Here is a 13,876-nt window from a genome sequence, read left to right as displayed (position 1 = left end):
AAAATACGATAAAGACACAACAAACACGATAAAACACGATAAAACATACTATATACACGATACAGACACTATAAAACATGATCAAAATACTATATACACGATACAAACACTATAAAACACGATATGAACACTATAAAATACGATACAAACTGTATAATAATACATTATGCCATTATTATTATGTTTAAAGGGGCCAGTGTCAACTTGTGTCTATGCAGCATAGTTGTTTCAATCTCATATAAACACTGTGTAAATACATTTGAAAATAAAATTCATTTTACAAGATTTACTCTAAATTACCACATTTTTAACTTCACTTAGACAGAAGCATAAATAATTATGGGTAAAATTTGGAATAACTCAAAATATTAAACATGTTTAATAAAATGTTTAGTTAAATTGTCATTTTAAAAAAAGTAATATGCACAAAATATATCATTTGAAATATCATTAACTGTATTATAGTGATTATATTAGAAATTTACAGACTCAGAGTGGCTAGTAAGACTGAGAACTGAGCATTGGAGGACAGAGGAGCTGTAAGACATTGATCCACTCTCTATAATTACAATACATTGATTATTATTTTATTTACTTTCACACAATTGTTTAATGACACGAATATTTTATATAAATTTTGTACATTCAAATGTATTTTCCTGTGAACTGTGAGCTATAATTTAACTTGAAGCAGATAACTTTTTAAAGCATCTTAATACATCTGCCTTTAACTGATGAACAGTGTCCTCATGCGCCAGTTGTGTTAGAGCAGTAAAACACATGCGCAGAGCATCTTTAGGCTGAGGACAGGAAGCGCCCTCTAGTGGACTTGCTTTAAAATAACAGCAGAATCTTACAAAAAGACAGCGGACTCTTCCTGCATGAAAATAAGGGCGTGGTTTAATCCCCCTCAGGCACACACCTGTAACCGAAAACGATTAAAGGACGCTGCTGTAAGTGGCTTTACAAATATGATCTTTATTTTTAAACGATATTTAATTGAATAATATCGGAATGATTTGCTCAGTGTGTAATAGAAATGCTTGTTTTACAGGGCGGCGTCCGTTTTAATCTACAGCTCAGGTAAGCTTTTTTTGCAATTGAATCTAAAACGCTCCTGTCTCCTTTGTCATCGAGTCAAAGCGTAAACATGGCTGCTGTCAGCTTATAGGGGGCTGACCTATTTGTAAATATATCTTATATAGTCATATTAGCACGCTAAAGACTACACGCACGCAGTTTATTGAACAATGAGCATGGTATTATATGTGCATATATATGTGCTTGTTACATTATTAATGTAAAAAAAAAACCAATAAAGTTTTAAGAAAACAATCAGAAATCTAAATACAAATGTGGAAATTACAACATGCGTAATATTACTAAACAACAATTTGATAAGATATTGGGTTTGTATTGTTTACTTATTAGTTGTGGTCGAAAAGGAGCACATCGCCTATTTCTCCAGGACGTGTCCCAATCCTAAAGCGGACACTTTCCGACACAAGGATTAAGTCTAGTCAACATTTTGAATGGATATTTTCTGCTGAAAGGAAAATATCCATTCAATACCTGCAGGGAAAATCGATAGCTATAAAACACTATAGCTTTCTGTTCCCTTGTACACTCGTGATTTCTAGTGAATATAGCTAGAACATTGTTTGAGTGTGTTCTGCACTAGCTAACCTAAGTGCACTAGCTGTCTTCAAAACGGACCCTGATTCCCTTATTAGTGTTGCACTAGATAAAGCTATATACAGGAGTAACGTTAAACTGCCTTGTTTGATAGCTGAGTTTACGAGCTAATTAGCGCTAAAACGTCTAAATGTATACATTCATTTGGTTACTTATAATTAATTCGTTCTTAAACTCGTGTTTCCTTTACAAAAAATATTAAAAATGCTGAATTTTAAGACAAAACTAGCTTACCTAACGCTAGCTAAGTTAACTCCAAGCTAGCTAACTACACATTTAGTGCTTTGCATTTCTGCTGTATGATAGCATTTCTGCTAGCGTTAGCTAAACAGAGGTAACTAAACACGTTAGCTAGGCAAGCTAATGACGTTTCTTTTTAACTATAAGCTAAAACGCTGTCCAATAAACAGCAGCGGTAGCTTAGATTAAATCCAGAGGAGCTGCAACAGGCATTTGGAGTAAAATCCTGAGGTGAATTTTTTTTCTGGACCTGGATTTAACACCTCTGCAGCGCAGAGTAAAATCCTGAGGTGAATTTTTATTTCTGGACCTGGATTTAACACCTCTGCAGCGCAGTTTTCTCCCCATGGCCCATATACAGCCTCACAGTGTGCTCTGGCCCACATTTAGCTGAGACAGTGACTAGAAATCACGAGTAAGTTAGACCGTTTGAGATTGTAGCTAGTGCACTAAACCGGACACTAAGTAAAATAGTGCACTAAAAAGGCATTGTTTTCTAGTGAACATCGTCAACCACTATAGCTAGTCTGGGCTGCACTAGCTAAGTGCACTACGAGGCTGTGTCCAAAACGGACCCCTGCTCCCTTATTACTGTAGCACTAGATAAAGAGCTACAGGTGTAAACTGCCTTGTTTGATTGCTAGGTTTAAGAGCTAACTAGCGCTAAAACGTCTAAATGTATACATTACTTTGGATACTTAAAATTAACCCGTTCTCAGACAGGCGCTTCCTATACAAAAAAATAATAAAAATATATATCAGTTTAAGACAAAACTAGCTAAACTAACACTAACTAACCTACACATTTAGCTTAGTGCTTAGCATTCTTGGTAGCGTTAGCTAAGCAGACGTAAACACATTATCTTAGCTAAGCTAGCTAACTACGTTTTATTTTTAACTATAAGCTACAAAGCAGCTGTTTCTCCATGGAGCAAAGTCCAATAAGCAGCAGCGGTAGCTTAGGTTAAATCCAGATAAGCAGCAGCAGAGCCGTCCTGGCATTTTTAACAAAATCCTGAGGTGAATGTTTATTTTTGAACACCTCTGCAGCTCAGTTTCCTCCTCACTGCTCCTATAACATTCTCCTATGTTACATTCTCACAGTGCGCTCTGGCTTATATTTAGCTGATGCAGTGATCTGTGTTCACTAGAAATCACGAATAGACCGTAAGAGATTGAAGGTAGTGCACTAAATCCGGACACTAAGTGAAAATAGTGCCCTAAAAAGGGCACACACGGATCCATTACGAGAACTGCAGCCGAGTTTCTGGTTACTACGCAACGGTCGAAGGACTCGAAACTGATTATGGCTGCTTGTAGATAAACAACAACAGCGAGAGCCCAACCTGGACTGTACTGTTAAACAACAGAGACAAGGGCCCTAATGTGTTCATTTCTGCTTATTATACATGAACTGCAGCTTATTATGATACTGGACAATGAATTAAATGTGTAGCAGAAACTTCTGCCTGACTCAAACACAAAACTACTTTGTTTATGATATATTATAACAATACTGTGCTTTTGGACCTCAAAACCTTCAAATTCTGATGCCTGAATTCTTTTGACGATGTATCATATGTAGTAGGCTTCAGACAACACATACATAATATTTTATAAAATTAATCACTTTTTATTTTTAAATCTTCTCACTTCTCACTTTTTTTAATGGCCATGATATTTCCCTTTGACCTCCTTTAGGCCGTATCTAAATATGTCTTTACCTTTAACTTCTATTACTTTTGTACTTCACTATTGTAAGTCGCTTTGGACAAAAGCGTCTGCCAAATGTAATGTAATGTAATGTAATGTAATGTAATGTAATATTGAACCATGACAGAGAGGACAGCCTAAGCTTTACCTCAGCTATGGAGACAATATGATAAATATTAAGTTAAATAATATTATTAATTCCTGAAGATGCAGCAGAATGTATAAAATAGCACTATAACAAACAAACAAAAACATTTGGTAGGAGCACATCAAAGAGAATAAGCACCAATGATATAAGCACTAAAATATTCTATGAAGTAAATGAAGCAATTGCACAGAAGTTAGTCATGTTTATACCAAGAAAACAGGTTGTCATCAGGGAATTCTTGGACATGTTTAAATAGCGTGACATTTTTATGACAGTGGCTACATGAATAATTAAAATGCTAAAATCCTGAACAATCATTTTTTGATGCAGAAAAAATACATACTTTACAGTAAAGATTTACATTCCTCTATATTTGTAGTTTTATTTTTGTAATCCTTCACAGTAAACATCGAAAAAATTTATTGTTACACAGTGTTTGAATGAAACAGAAACAACTATTCTGTGGACGCAAAAAAAAACGTTACACTGATATTGCCTCAGGAAAGAAAGCATGCCATTTTTTTGGTAACCCAAACAGTTCCTAAACCCCTATATATTTCAAAATCCATGACTAGGAAGTAGGGAACCATTTTGGACACAGTCATGTTTTCAGTCTGTGTTTCGTCTGCACAGAGCAGTTTGATTGATTTGAATGGATATTTGCATCAGAACCTGTCATGAGACTCACATGAACAAAGGGGTTGGGAATGACGACATATTTTAGTGTGGTTATTTCACCTATGATAGAAAGTGCACAGGCATTTATATGTTATTGTGTGTTTTGCATTTGTTTTACTTCTTACCAAAAGTACAACTTGTACTTTTAAACTAGAGGCAGCTGATTGTAAATCAGGTCTGTCTGAAGTCTGATTGCTTTTATTGCTTACTGTTTTTTATTTTAGTTCTTATTAAGAAAAGGAGGAAGTGCTAATCAGAGATGTAGTTCCAGTCACTCTAGTAAAATGTTGATGCATCGGTAGTTTCCCTTAAAATATTTATACCTTTACTTATGTAGTAAACTATAAGCTACAAAGCTGCTGTTTCCCCAGAGAGCAAAGTCCAATAAGCAGCAGCGGTAGCTTAGGTTAAATCCAGAGAAGCAGCAGCAGCATTTTGAACGAAATCCTTAATATTTTATGTAGTAAAGGTATATGTTTTGTGTAGAAGGTGATGTACATTATTATTAGTTATATTTTTGTCTTTATTATTTAATTATTAGTTCACCCATTAGTCAGAGCTGACACTGATATGATACAGGGTATCATAGGCCTAGCATCATCTATCTGAATCTTTTGGAATGAGTTGGGAATGAGGTGGATGGTGATCTTCTGACATGCTGATCTTAATAACAAATTTTTAACAATGAATGCAGTCAGATCCTTGTAAAAAAGGATTTCCTGAACAGTAGAGAGTTATTATAACTCCTGCAATATCCTTAATTAAATAATAAACAATGAATAACAAGTGTCCAAATAATTTTGACTATATAATGTAAAAATACTATATGATAAAAACTATATAATAAAAAAAGAAAGTTTTTTTGTGTGACAGTAACAAAGTATCATGTAAACGATGTCACCTTAGAGCTAAATATTTTATAATGGTATTGTTTTAGTGGTATTATACTATCCCTAATTAGTAAGTACTACAATGTGGTTGGTCACACCTCAAGACTTTTGAGGATATATTGTTGCATTTTAGACCAAGAATATGGTGCAAAAAGAGAATGGAAAGTCTAAAAACTGTACTACACCTCTGGAAAAAAATAAGAAACCACTTAAAAATTATGATTTTTTTTTAGGTTTTACCAAAGAAAAAACCTTTGTTGTTCTTCTACTCAGATATTTTTTGTGATGAGTGATGGGGGAAGGGACGGACGGTCCTTTTACTCCAGTATTGGTTTAGGCTGTGCAGTGGCTGAGCTCATCTCTTCACACTCCAATAGCAACACACACAAACACACCCAGTGTACTTGAAGTCACATGACTTTGTGTTTACATGGCAGTGCTAGTTCTTGAAAGCTGTATATATAAAAAGCCTTAGCCACAAAGGGCACAGTACAGCTCAACAAGGCTCTTAATGGGACAGTCTGTTAACACAGATTAAACACTATTGCCACTGGATAGATTACAGTTTAAAGATTTGCAAATGTATGGTATATTCCTGTTGTATAATGTCTATATACAAATAATATGATCTCTCCACCTCTCTCAGATTACAAAATGGTACAACAAGCACACGAAGCAAGCGATGACATTTCCCCCCAGGCTGGACCTAGCGAGGTGGAAAATCACATGCTGTCTGACATCGGCATGAGGTACAAAGTTTTGTGTGACTAACACATATAAGCCATTGTCTTTGTGCAGTAGAAACATGCTAATATTTTCTTAGTTTAAAGCTTAGTTCTTAGTTTAAATGCATAGTTAAATAATGAGGGTTTGGTACATAAATAAGACATACAGTTTATTGATTAAGTGCTTTAATCAACAATGATTTGACGTGTGCAATGCCTGGTTAGTGTATGTACTTCTCCACTGTGTTCATGTACGAACACCTTAAAAACATACTGCTGCTTATGTAGTCACATGACTCTGCCCCATCCAATCTCTGACAAGAAAGCAGCATGAGGAAGAACTCAAACACTAATTTAACCCAACAACATGTGCAGATTGTACCAAAGATAAATGTTGTCTTTTGTTCATTAAAATAATTAATCATTTATTAATCGTAAATGAGGTAAAATCTTCAATTCATGGTTGTCCTGGTTTGACAATATATCTGTGAGTACTATGTTGTATATTAACAAAAAAGGAAATGATGTGCAATTATGCACTGAATATGCACATACTCCCAGCTCACTTACGAAAACCATTTCTAAGTTTTCTGAGATATAAGGCATCATATTATTGCATTATGTATTATGAGTAAATTTCATAATTATTTCTCCACGAGTGCACCATGAAAGTAAAATCAGCATGTTTTATTCTGATTCAAAATAATAGGGTGTTAAACTGGTGGTTTCCCAACCAAATCAAGTAACTGTTACTATTTATACATTAAAGAACATATTAAAAAGTACCTAATAAAATATTTGAGAATGTAATTTTTAACAAACTTTTTTCTTTTTTTTAATTGAATGTCATAGTGTGAGATCTGCTCAGCAGATCGGCCGTCAGCTGGCTCAGATTGGCGATGAAATGAACAGCAGGTGGAGTGAAAAGCTTCGTAACCAGTGGCCACAACATCAGCACTGGCAGGGATATGGGAATGTGTTGAACTTTGCAGCTATGAATGGGCAAGTATCTTCTCTTCATCATCTTAGTGTACATTCTTCAGTCAAAAAGTGTACATCATTTTTAAAAACATAAAAAAACTGTGGCTTTAGCACTTCAAATGATTGGACCCCTAAATAGTAAATGTGGCAACAGAACATACTGTGTAAGAGCAGTTAACGAGAGAGGGGGAGACAGTACACTGTAGGTGAACTATTTTCAATGATTCTCCACCCAAATAATACCTGCTCTGTTGTTTGACCTGTGGGCTCCTGGCCATTGAAGGACAGAATAAAATAATCAAGAATCATGTATGCAGAGAAGAAGGTTGACAACAGTTTCTAGAACATTTTTAATGTACATCTGGACAGATAAAAGGTCAAATATTGCCTATGACTATGCTTAATTCGTGTCCACAACCTGTTTGTTGCACATTAAACATATTTACTTACATTAAAAAAAAGTTTAGCAAATTTACTAGCCGGTTTTATTGCTGATTGTTCATGGAGCACACTTATAAATGTGTTTTAAACATGTTGATACAGCAGGATCGTTGGACGTCTCCAGTGGTCCAGGATCATGCCAATGGTCAGGGCATCCTGGGTGGTTCCTCAGCTGCACAGTCAGGCCTGCCAGACAGCTATAAAGTGGATGAGCTGGGTAAGAGGAAGTCAATATCATGCAGAAAATGGACACAAATCTTGACATGGATTTTCATACTTTTATCTTTCTTATGTTTCATGTTTTCACAGGTCTGCAACTTGCACTTTCCTGACTGGTCTGGGAGGACCAAGGGTTTCCTGGCTTCAGCTCTCTTGCTGGTTGCTGCAGCTGCCTTCACTGCAACCTGGAAAATGTCTGAGAGTTAGACAGTCCCCCCAGACAAGAGCCAAGAGCAGGTCTTGGGCTCAGTAAAAAATCATGAGTGTTTTTTTTTTTTTTTTAATATAATTTTTATATGATTCTTTTCTAGCTGACTGTAATAGAAGTGCTGGTTCACACTGAAGTTTTTGTAAGTTGTTTGATACTGTTGCTGGTTTACAGAAGGGTCTGTTGCTGGTTAATTGGGCCATATTTTCTTACCTCTTCCTATACAGGCATTTCTGCCCTACTTAAGGAAGCTGGACTTTCAATTTCAAATTTTCCAAATAATATTTGAAATAAACAATAAATATATACTTCAAACATTTGTTGATTATTTTTTTTTCAAGTTTAAAGGTTTTCCACAAAAGTGCTCTGTGATCTTTCATGCTCTGCCTCACCCAATTCATAATGTTATTCATAGCAACTATTTACAGTTTATACAAGCGTTACAGAGCCTTGGCAAAAATATCATTATTGCTAATTAGGCACTGTACTTTTGTAGGACAGTTAGATAGGTTACAGCTTTAGGGCAAAGCATTTGCTTTTGCATTATTTGCTATCTGAGGCTCCATTCACACATATCCAGTATCATGTTTTTTCTTTCTAAAACAATGTCTCTGAAAATGTCTTTGTGCCTACAATAAGCAAAAATGGTCATAAAATCCTTGGCTTAGCATATCAGTCCTTGCTATATGAGTACGTAGTCAAGTCCCAGTAAAAGTGGAAAATAAAATATTTTTTTTCCAGAATGTTCTTTCACAGTGTAATAAAAATTGTAAAATGTAAATCCAGTGGTTCATCAGCAAAAAACATGTGCAAGTTATAATAAGCTTTTTCAAAATTGCAGGATTACATGAAAACACGGAAACTTATGATTGTATATCTCTGAAATCTATGTAATTATAGACAATCTGAATGAATGTTTCAGTATAGGGTGCAATACTCTAGCAAAGCCAAAGTTATTGTAAAATTTTGTAATTATGTAATTCCCATATTAATGTAGACTAGGCATCTACCCATATTATGAAAATAAACAGAATGAACAACCATCTTTCTCCTTACATAAATAAATAGGAATGCACAGTGATAAAATCTTGTATTGGCAGTAACAAACAAAACAAAAATATATACAGCTTTTAACATTGCATTGATGTTTGAAATAGATATTTATGTACTACCTGAACTCCAAAACAGCACAATGTTTGGAAGACACCGATCTGTTTATCATATGATTTTTATTAACTTTACCACAGTATCAGTTACTTAAAAAACAAACTCCATATGTCATATTTCTCTGATACTGTATTCTAGTCCAAGTTTTCCCAGTTTATAAGTGTTCATGTTTGTGAATTGACAGAATGCACCTGAAAAATATCAGCTGTGTAGTACTGACCCAAAGCACAGCGCCATGTTGCCATCTAGCACACATCCTTCATCAGTCTTGTGGCAGTGCAACATCGATGTGCTTGTAGTTCTTAAATGCTTTCATGTTGCATTTCTGCAGTGTAGCTCCCAGCTGTTTCCCAGGTCCCACCTCATACGTGTGAGGGAAGTCCTCACCCTGATTTCTCTCGTAGATCTCGTGCAGTATCTGTTCCCACTTCACCGGCGACACCAGCTGCTTGACCAGCTGCTGCCTCACGTGATTATCGTGCATGTAGCGCTTTCCGTTTACGTTGGAGTGGACGGAGATGATGGGCCGCCGCACGTCCAGCTCCCGCAGCACATCTCGGAGAGGCTCCACGGCCGGCTCCATCAGACTGGTGTGGAAGGCCCCGCTCACCGGCAGCTGCCGCGTCCGTGCAAAATGAAGCTTACGAGAGTTCTTCTGAAGGAAGTCTAGTGCCTGGAGAAGACAGGACAGTCAACAGACACAGACAGAAGGTGTTACTGAACTGGTGTGCCCTATTGTGTCATAGACAAAAAGATTTTTAAAATAATATATATTTTTAAACAACCACAAAAAATCTATATTGTGGAAATAGTGGTATTCTGTATCGAAAGCAGTCTATTTGCTATTTGTTTTACTAATGTGTTACTTTGAAGCATGCAATTAATTGTATGCACTTCAGTATTGTGGATTATTCTTTGCTACATGATTTTTATGTTACATTAATAATATTTTATACAAAATCAGAGTCTAGCTAAATCACAATCTATTTTTCTAGACAGGGATTTAGACTGTTCATAGACTATTTTTCCTTTATATGTAAAATCTTTATTCAAAATGCTCTGTGGTCCATTTAGCCTCCAAATCTGCCCACTGCCATTCTCATTTCCACACTCAGGGTTGCCAGGTGTAAACAGCAAAATGCATCAGTGTGCTACAGCCATGGAAATGGGTGAACTGACTAGTTCTCTGCTGAACAGGTAATCACTGAGCTTCAGGAAGGTTTGATATACATAGCTGGATAATGCATCACCACCACTACTACAGTAGAGATGTGCATTTTGGATACTAAAATGTATATATATATATATATATATATATATATATATATATATATATATATATTCCCTGATTAGAAAAAAAATAAGAATTGTTGCCACTTGCCACTGCTTTGCATCTGTATGAACTACAAAACAACTATTTGTTGTCCAACAGGATAAAAAAAGAAATTCAGTCGAAATAATGCAAGCTTATCCTTATCCATATTCATATCACACTATGAGTTGTCTGAGTTTTTAATAATTATTATTATTATAACTTAAGACAGCTGCAATATGAAATTCTTATCCACATGTTTGTGCACATGTATTCCAAATCTTCTAAAAGCATTTCCGGAAAAAAAAGAAAGAAATTGAAGGAGACCCTGCTAAGCATTTGTTTTATCTGGAGAAGAGCAGCTCTAACCTCTTGATGTCCAGCGATGACCCTCCCATCTGGAAAGAGGTAGTTTGCAATAGAGCAGACAGGATTCTGGATCCCCAGAGACAGGCAGTGCTCTCGGGCTTGAAGGCATGCGTGTTTGTAGTTGGCTTGATTTTTCCCGATCACAGATAACATTCCGCTTCGGGTCTGATCAGAGGCTTTCTGCATGGCCTCTGCTCTAACTTTCACTGCAAACAGAGCTGAGAGACCAGATCAAACACACCATTTGACTAGAGTTACAGACACAACTAAGATCAGCTCAGATGGTATGGATGAAGGCCAGGAATAGATTGAATCTGAACAGTAGGAACAAGATGACTGATCTTACCTTCAGCAAAGTCCATCGCACCAGAAAACACCAGAGCAGCAAACTCCCCAACACTAAAGCCAGCAGCAGTTACACAGTTCTCTACTGCCTGTGGAAATCAACAAAATAGTGTCAAATGTAAGACCTATTTAACTTAGTAATTTGATCTTTGTTTAAGATAATGTTTTTTGATGGATCTTTACTTTATTTATGAAAGTAATGAGGCACTGTAATTTTAAATTTAACTATTCACTGTATACCAACCCCACCTCTTTACAGCTCTACAACTGATGCTCTCAAACACATTAAAGAGAAAAAGGACTAAAGATTTAAGTGATTAACTCTTGAGAACTGAAAGTCATTTCAGGTGACTCTATTTCATAAAGCTGACTGAGAAAATCCAGTCAAGATGTGCAAAGCTTTCTTCTAAGAAACAGGTGCTACTTTGAAGAAGCTAAAATCTAAAACATATTCTGGTTTAACAATTTGGATTGTTGGATAATTGATTTCATAAGTTTTTCTTTATAGTAGAATTTTAAAATAATGAAAAAACACTAAATTTAAGATGTGTCCAAACTTTTGCCTGGTACTGTATATAATCATTACATTGGCACACAAAGTTTTATTCCATTCCAATGACTCCTTTTTGAGATGTTATTGATTGAGGTATTATTGATTGGGTAATATTGATTGGGGTGATATTGATTGGGGTGATATTGATTGGGGTGATATTGATCGCGGTTGTTATTGATTGGGGTGATATTGATCAGGTGAAATTGATTGGGGTATTAATGATTGGGGTGATATTGATTGGGATATAATTGATTGGTGTATCATTGATTGAGGTAATACTGAGTAGGGTAATATTGATTGGGTGATATTGATTAGGATATTATCGATTGAAAAATTATTGATTGCGGTGATATTGTTTGGGGCAATTTTAAGTGGGGTGATATTGAGTGGGGCGATATTAAGTGGGGTGATATTGAGTGGGGCGATATTAAGTGGGGTGATATTGAGTGGGGCGATATTAAGTGGGGTGATATTAAGTGGGGTGATATTGAGTGGGGTGATATTGAGTGGGGTGATATTGAGTGGGGTGATATTGAGTGGGGTGATATTGAGTGGGGCGATATTGAGTGGGGTATAACTGATTAGAGTGATATTGATTGAGGTGATATTAATTGGAGTGATATTGACTGGGGCGATATTGACTGGGGTGATATTGACTGGGGTATTATTGATTGGGGCGATATTGATTGGGGTGATATTGTTAGGGATATTGAGTGGAGTGTTATTGATTGGGGTGATATTGTTAGGGATATTGAGTGGAGTGTTATTGATTGGGGTGATATTGTTAAGGATATTGAGTGGAGTGTTATTGATTGGGGTGATATTGTTAGGGATATTGAGTGGAGTGTTATTGATTGGGGTGATATTGTTAAGGATATTGAGTGGAGTGTTATTGATTGGGGCGATATTGATTGGGGTGATATTGTTAGGGATATTGAGTGGAGTGTTATTGATTGGGGTGATATTGTTAGGGATATTGAGTGGAGTGTTATTGATTGGGGTGATATTGTTAAGGATATTGAGTGGAGTGTTATTGATTGGGGCGATATTGATTGGGGTGATATTGTTAGGGATATTGAGTGGAGTGTTATTGATTGGGGTGATATTGTTAGGGATATTGAGTGGAGTGTTATTGATTGGGGTGATATGGATTGGAATATGATCGACCAAGGTGTTAATGACTGAGGTGATATTGATTGAGGTGATACAGATGGGTGTGACATTGATTATCTAAACAGACAGAGATCTTAAAGTCAAACATGTGTCTGATATTCTACACCTGTCCCTTAAAGTGTTTCCAGGGCTCAGCAACACTCACCTCAGGGTTCTCCTGGTTCAGTCTCTCCACAGCAGCCAGAGAGGTGACAAACACAGCAGGCTGGCAGTGGACGGTCTTCATCAGATCCTCCTCAGGTCCATTCAAACACAGATCCAGCAGATCATAACCCAGAACCTTCTGAGCCACTGAGAACATTTCTCTGACATTACCGTACTCCAGCAGCCCCCTGCCCATGCCCACGAACTGACTGCCCTGTCCGGGGAACAGGAGGACGGAGGCGCGGTTGGGGGGTCTCCTTGGTCTGGGTGTGCGTGGTTCCTCGGCGGCGTGCTGCTCTGTGAGGTGGTCCGTGATGTCTGTGAGGGACCTGCTGGGGGCTGATCCGGGCTGTGTTCTGCGCGGTGGGGGGGAGACCCCGGCGGCTGCAGCTCTCCGGCGGATCAGCGCGAGCAGATTCATATCCGATACACGGTCTGATCAGATCAATACTGCTGAAATGTGAAACTAACCAGATCTATTAAATTAAGCTACTGTTAAACACTCTGACCCTCACAGTTTAACTTGTCATATTCAGTCTACATATCTCCTGCTTTCTCCTCAATAACACTGTTATTTAGCCTGAGAAAATGTGATAAAAGTCTGTTTATTGTTAATTGATTAGTTAGGTTAGTTTATCTTAGTGTCTCGAGCCTCCGCGTGCTGTTTTATTTCCATGCTACGCTCATGCTGTTGACCTTTCTTCCTCTGCTGCGGTCTGTGTGCAGCGCTGCGGAATGCACTGCCCCCTACTGGACTGGAGCTTATTCTCAATTACAGCATCTTACAAAACTGAGCACAGCCCGAAGGTGTTAAAAGTATTCATATTTATTACTCTGTAGGTGGAAGTATAGATACTCATGTTTAAAAAAACGTC

General features: G+C 36.9%; 3 protein-coding genes across 6 annotated transcripts in view; 1 reads left to right on the top strand and 2 right to left on the bottom strand.

Moving 5' to 3' along the window:
* cfap54 (cilia and flagella associated protein 54) overlaps positions 1-2,939 on the bottom strand; it is a 40,094-nt gene extending 37,155 nt beyond the window's left edge. For 2 of the 3 annotated variants that reach the window (XM_049473347.1, XM_049473346.1), the window contains exon 1: positions 1,425-2,939. The gene's annotated coding sequence lies outside the window, so the exon portion shown is untranslated. The remainder of the gene's footprint in view (positions 1-1,424) is intronic. The other variant, XM_007232278.4, reaches the window with a different exon arrangement.
* bik (BCL2 interacting killer) lies at positions 849-8,253 on the top strand. Its single transcript, XM_049473348.1, has 6 exons — positions 849-953; positions 1,055-1,083; positions 6,011-6,113; positions 6,942-7,091; positions 7,614-7,728; positions 7,821-8,253. Exons 3-6 carry the CDS (start codon positions 6,019-6,021, stop codon positions 7,935-7,937), a joined length of 477 nt encoding a protein of 158 aa, XP_049329305.1. The 5' UTR covers positions 849-953; positions 1,055-1,083; positions 6,011-6,018; the 3' UTR covers positions 7,938-8,253.
* On the bottom strand, positions 7,407-13,737 carry mcat (malonyl CoA:ACP acyltransferase (mitochondrial)). 2 transcript variants are annotated; one of them, XM_022671240.2, is made up of 5 exons: positions 13,003-13,737; positions 11,133-11,220; positions 10,787-11,004; positions 9,326-9,778; positions 7,407-7,915 (listed from the first exon to the last, which is right to left on the bottom strand). In XM_022671240.2, exons 1-4 carry the CDS (start codon positions 13,420-13,422, stop codon positions 9,368-9,370), a joined length of 1,137 nt encoding a protein of 378 aa, XP_022526961.2. In that variant the 5' UTR covers positions 13,423-13,737; the 3' UTR covers positions 7,407-7,915; positions 9,326-9,367. The 2 variants fall into 2 exon arrangements, with proteins under 2 accessions (XP_022526961.2, XP_007232343.3); XM_007232281.4 differs by lacking the exon at positions 7,407-7,915 and having other exon boundaries at positions 8,296-9,778.
* Positions 13,738-13,876: the final 139 nt, after the last annotated feature.

The sequence above is a fragment of the Astyanax mexicanus genome, chromosome 2 (genome assembly GCF_023375975.1).
Source record: "Astyanax mexicanus isolate ESR-SI-001 chromosome 2, AstMex3_surface, whole genome shotgun sequence".
Classification (NCBI taxonomy): Eukaryota; Metazoa; Chordata; class Actinopteri; order Characiformes; family Acestrorhamphidae; genus Astyanax; species Astyanax mexicanus.
Note: the sequence above shows the minus strand (reverse complement) of the source record. Positions and strands in the feature narration are given on the sequence as shown.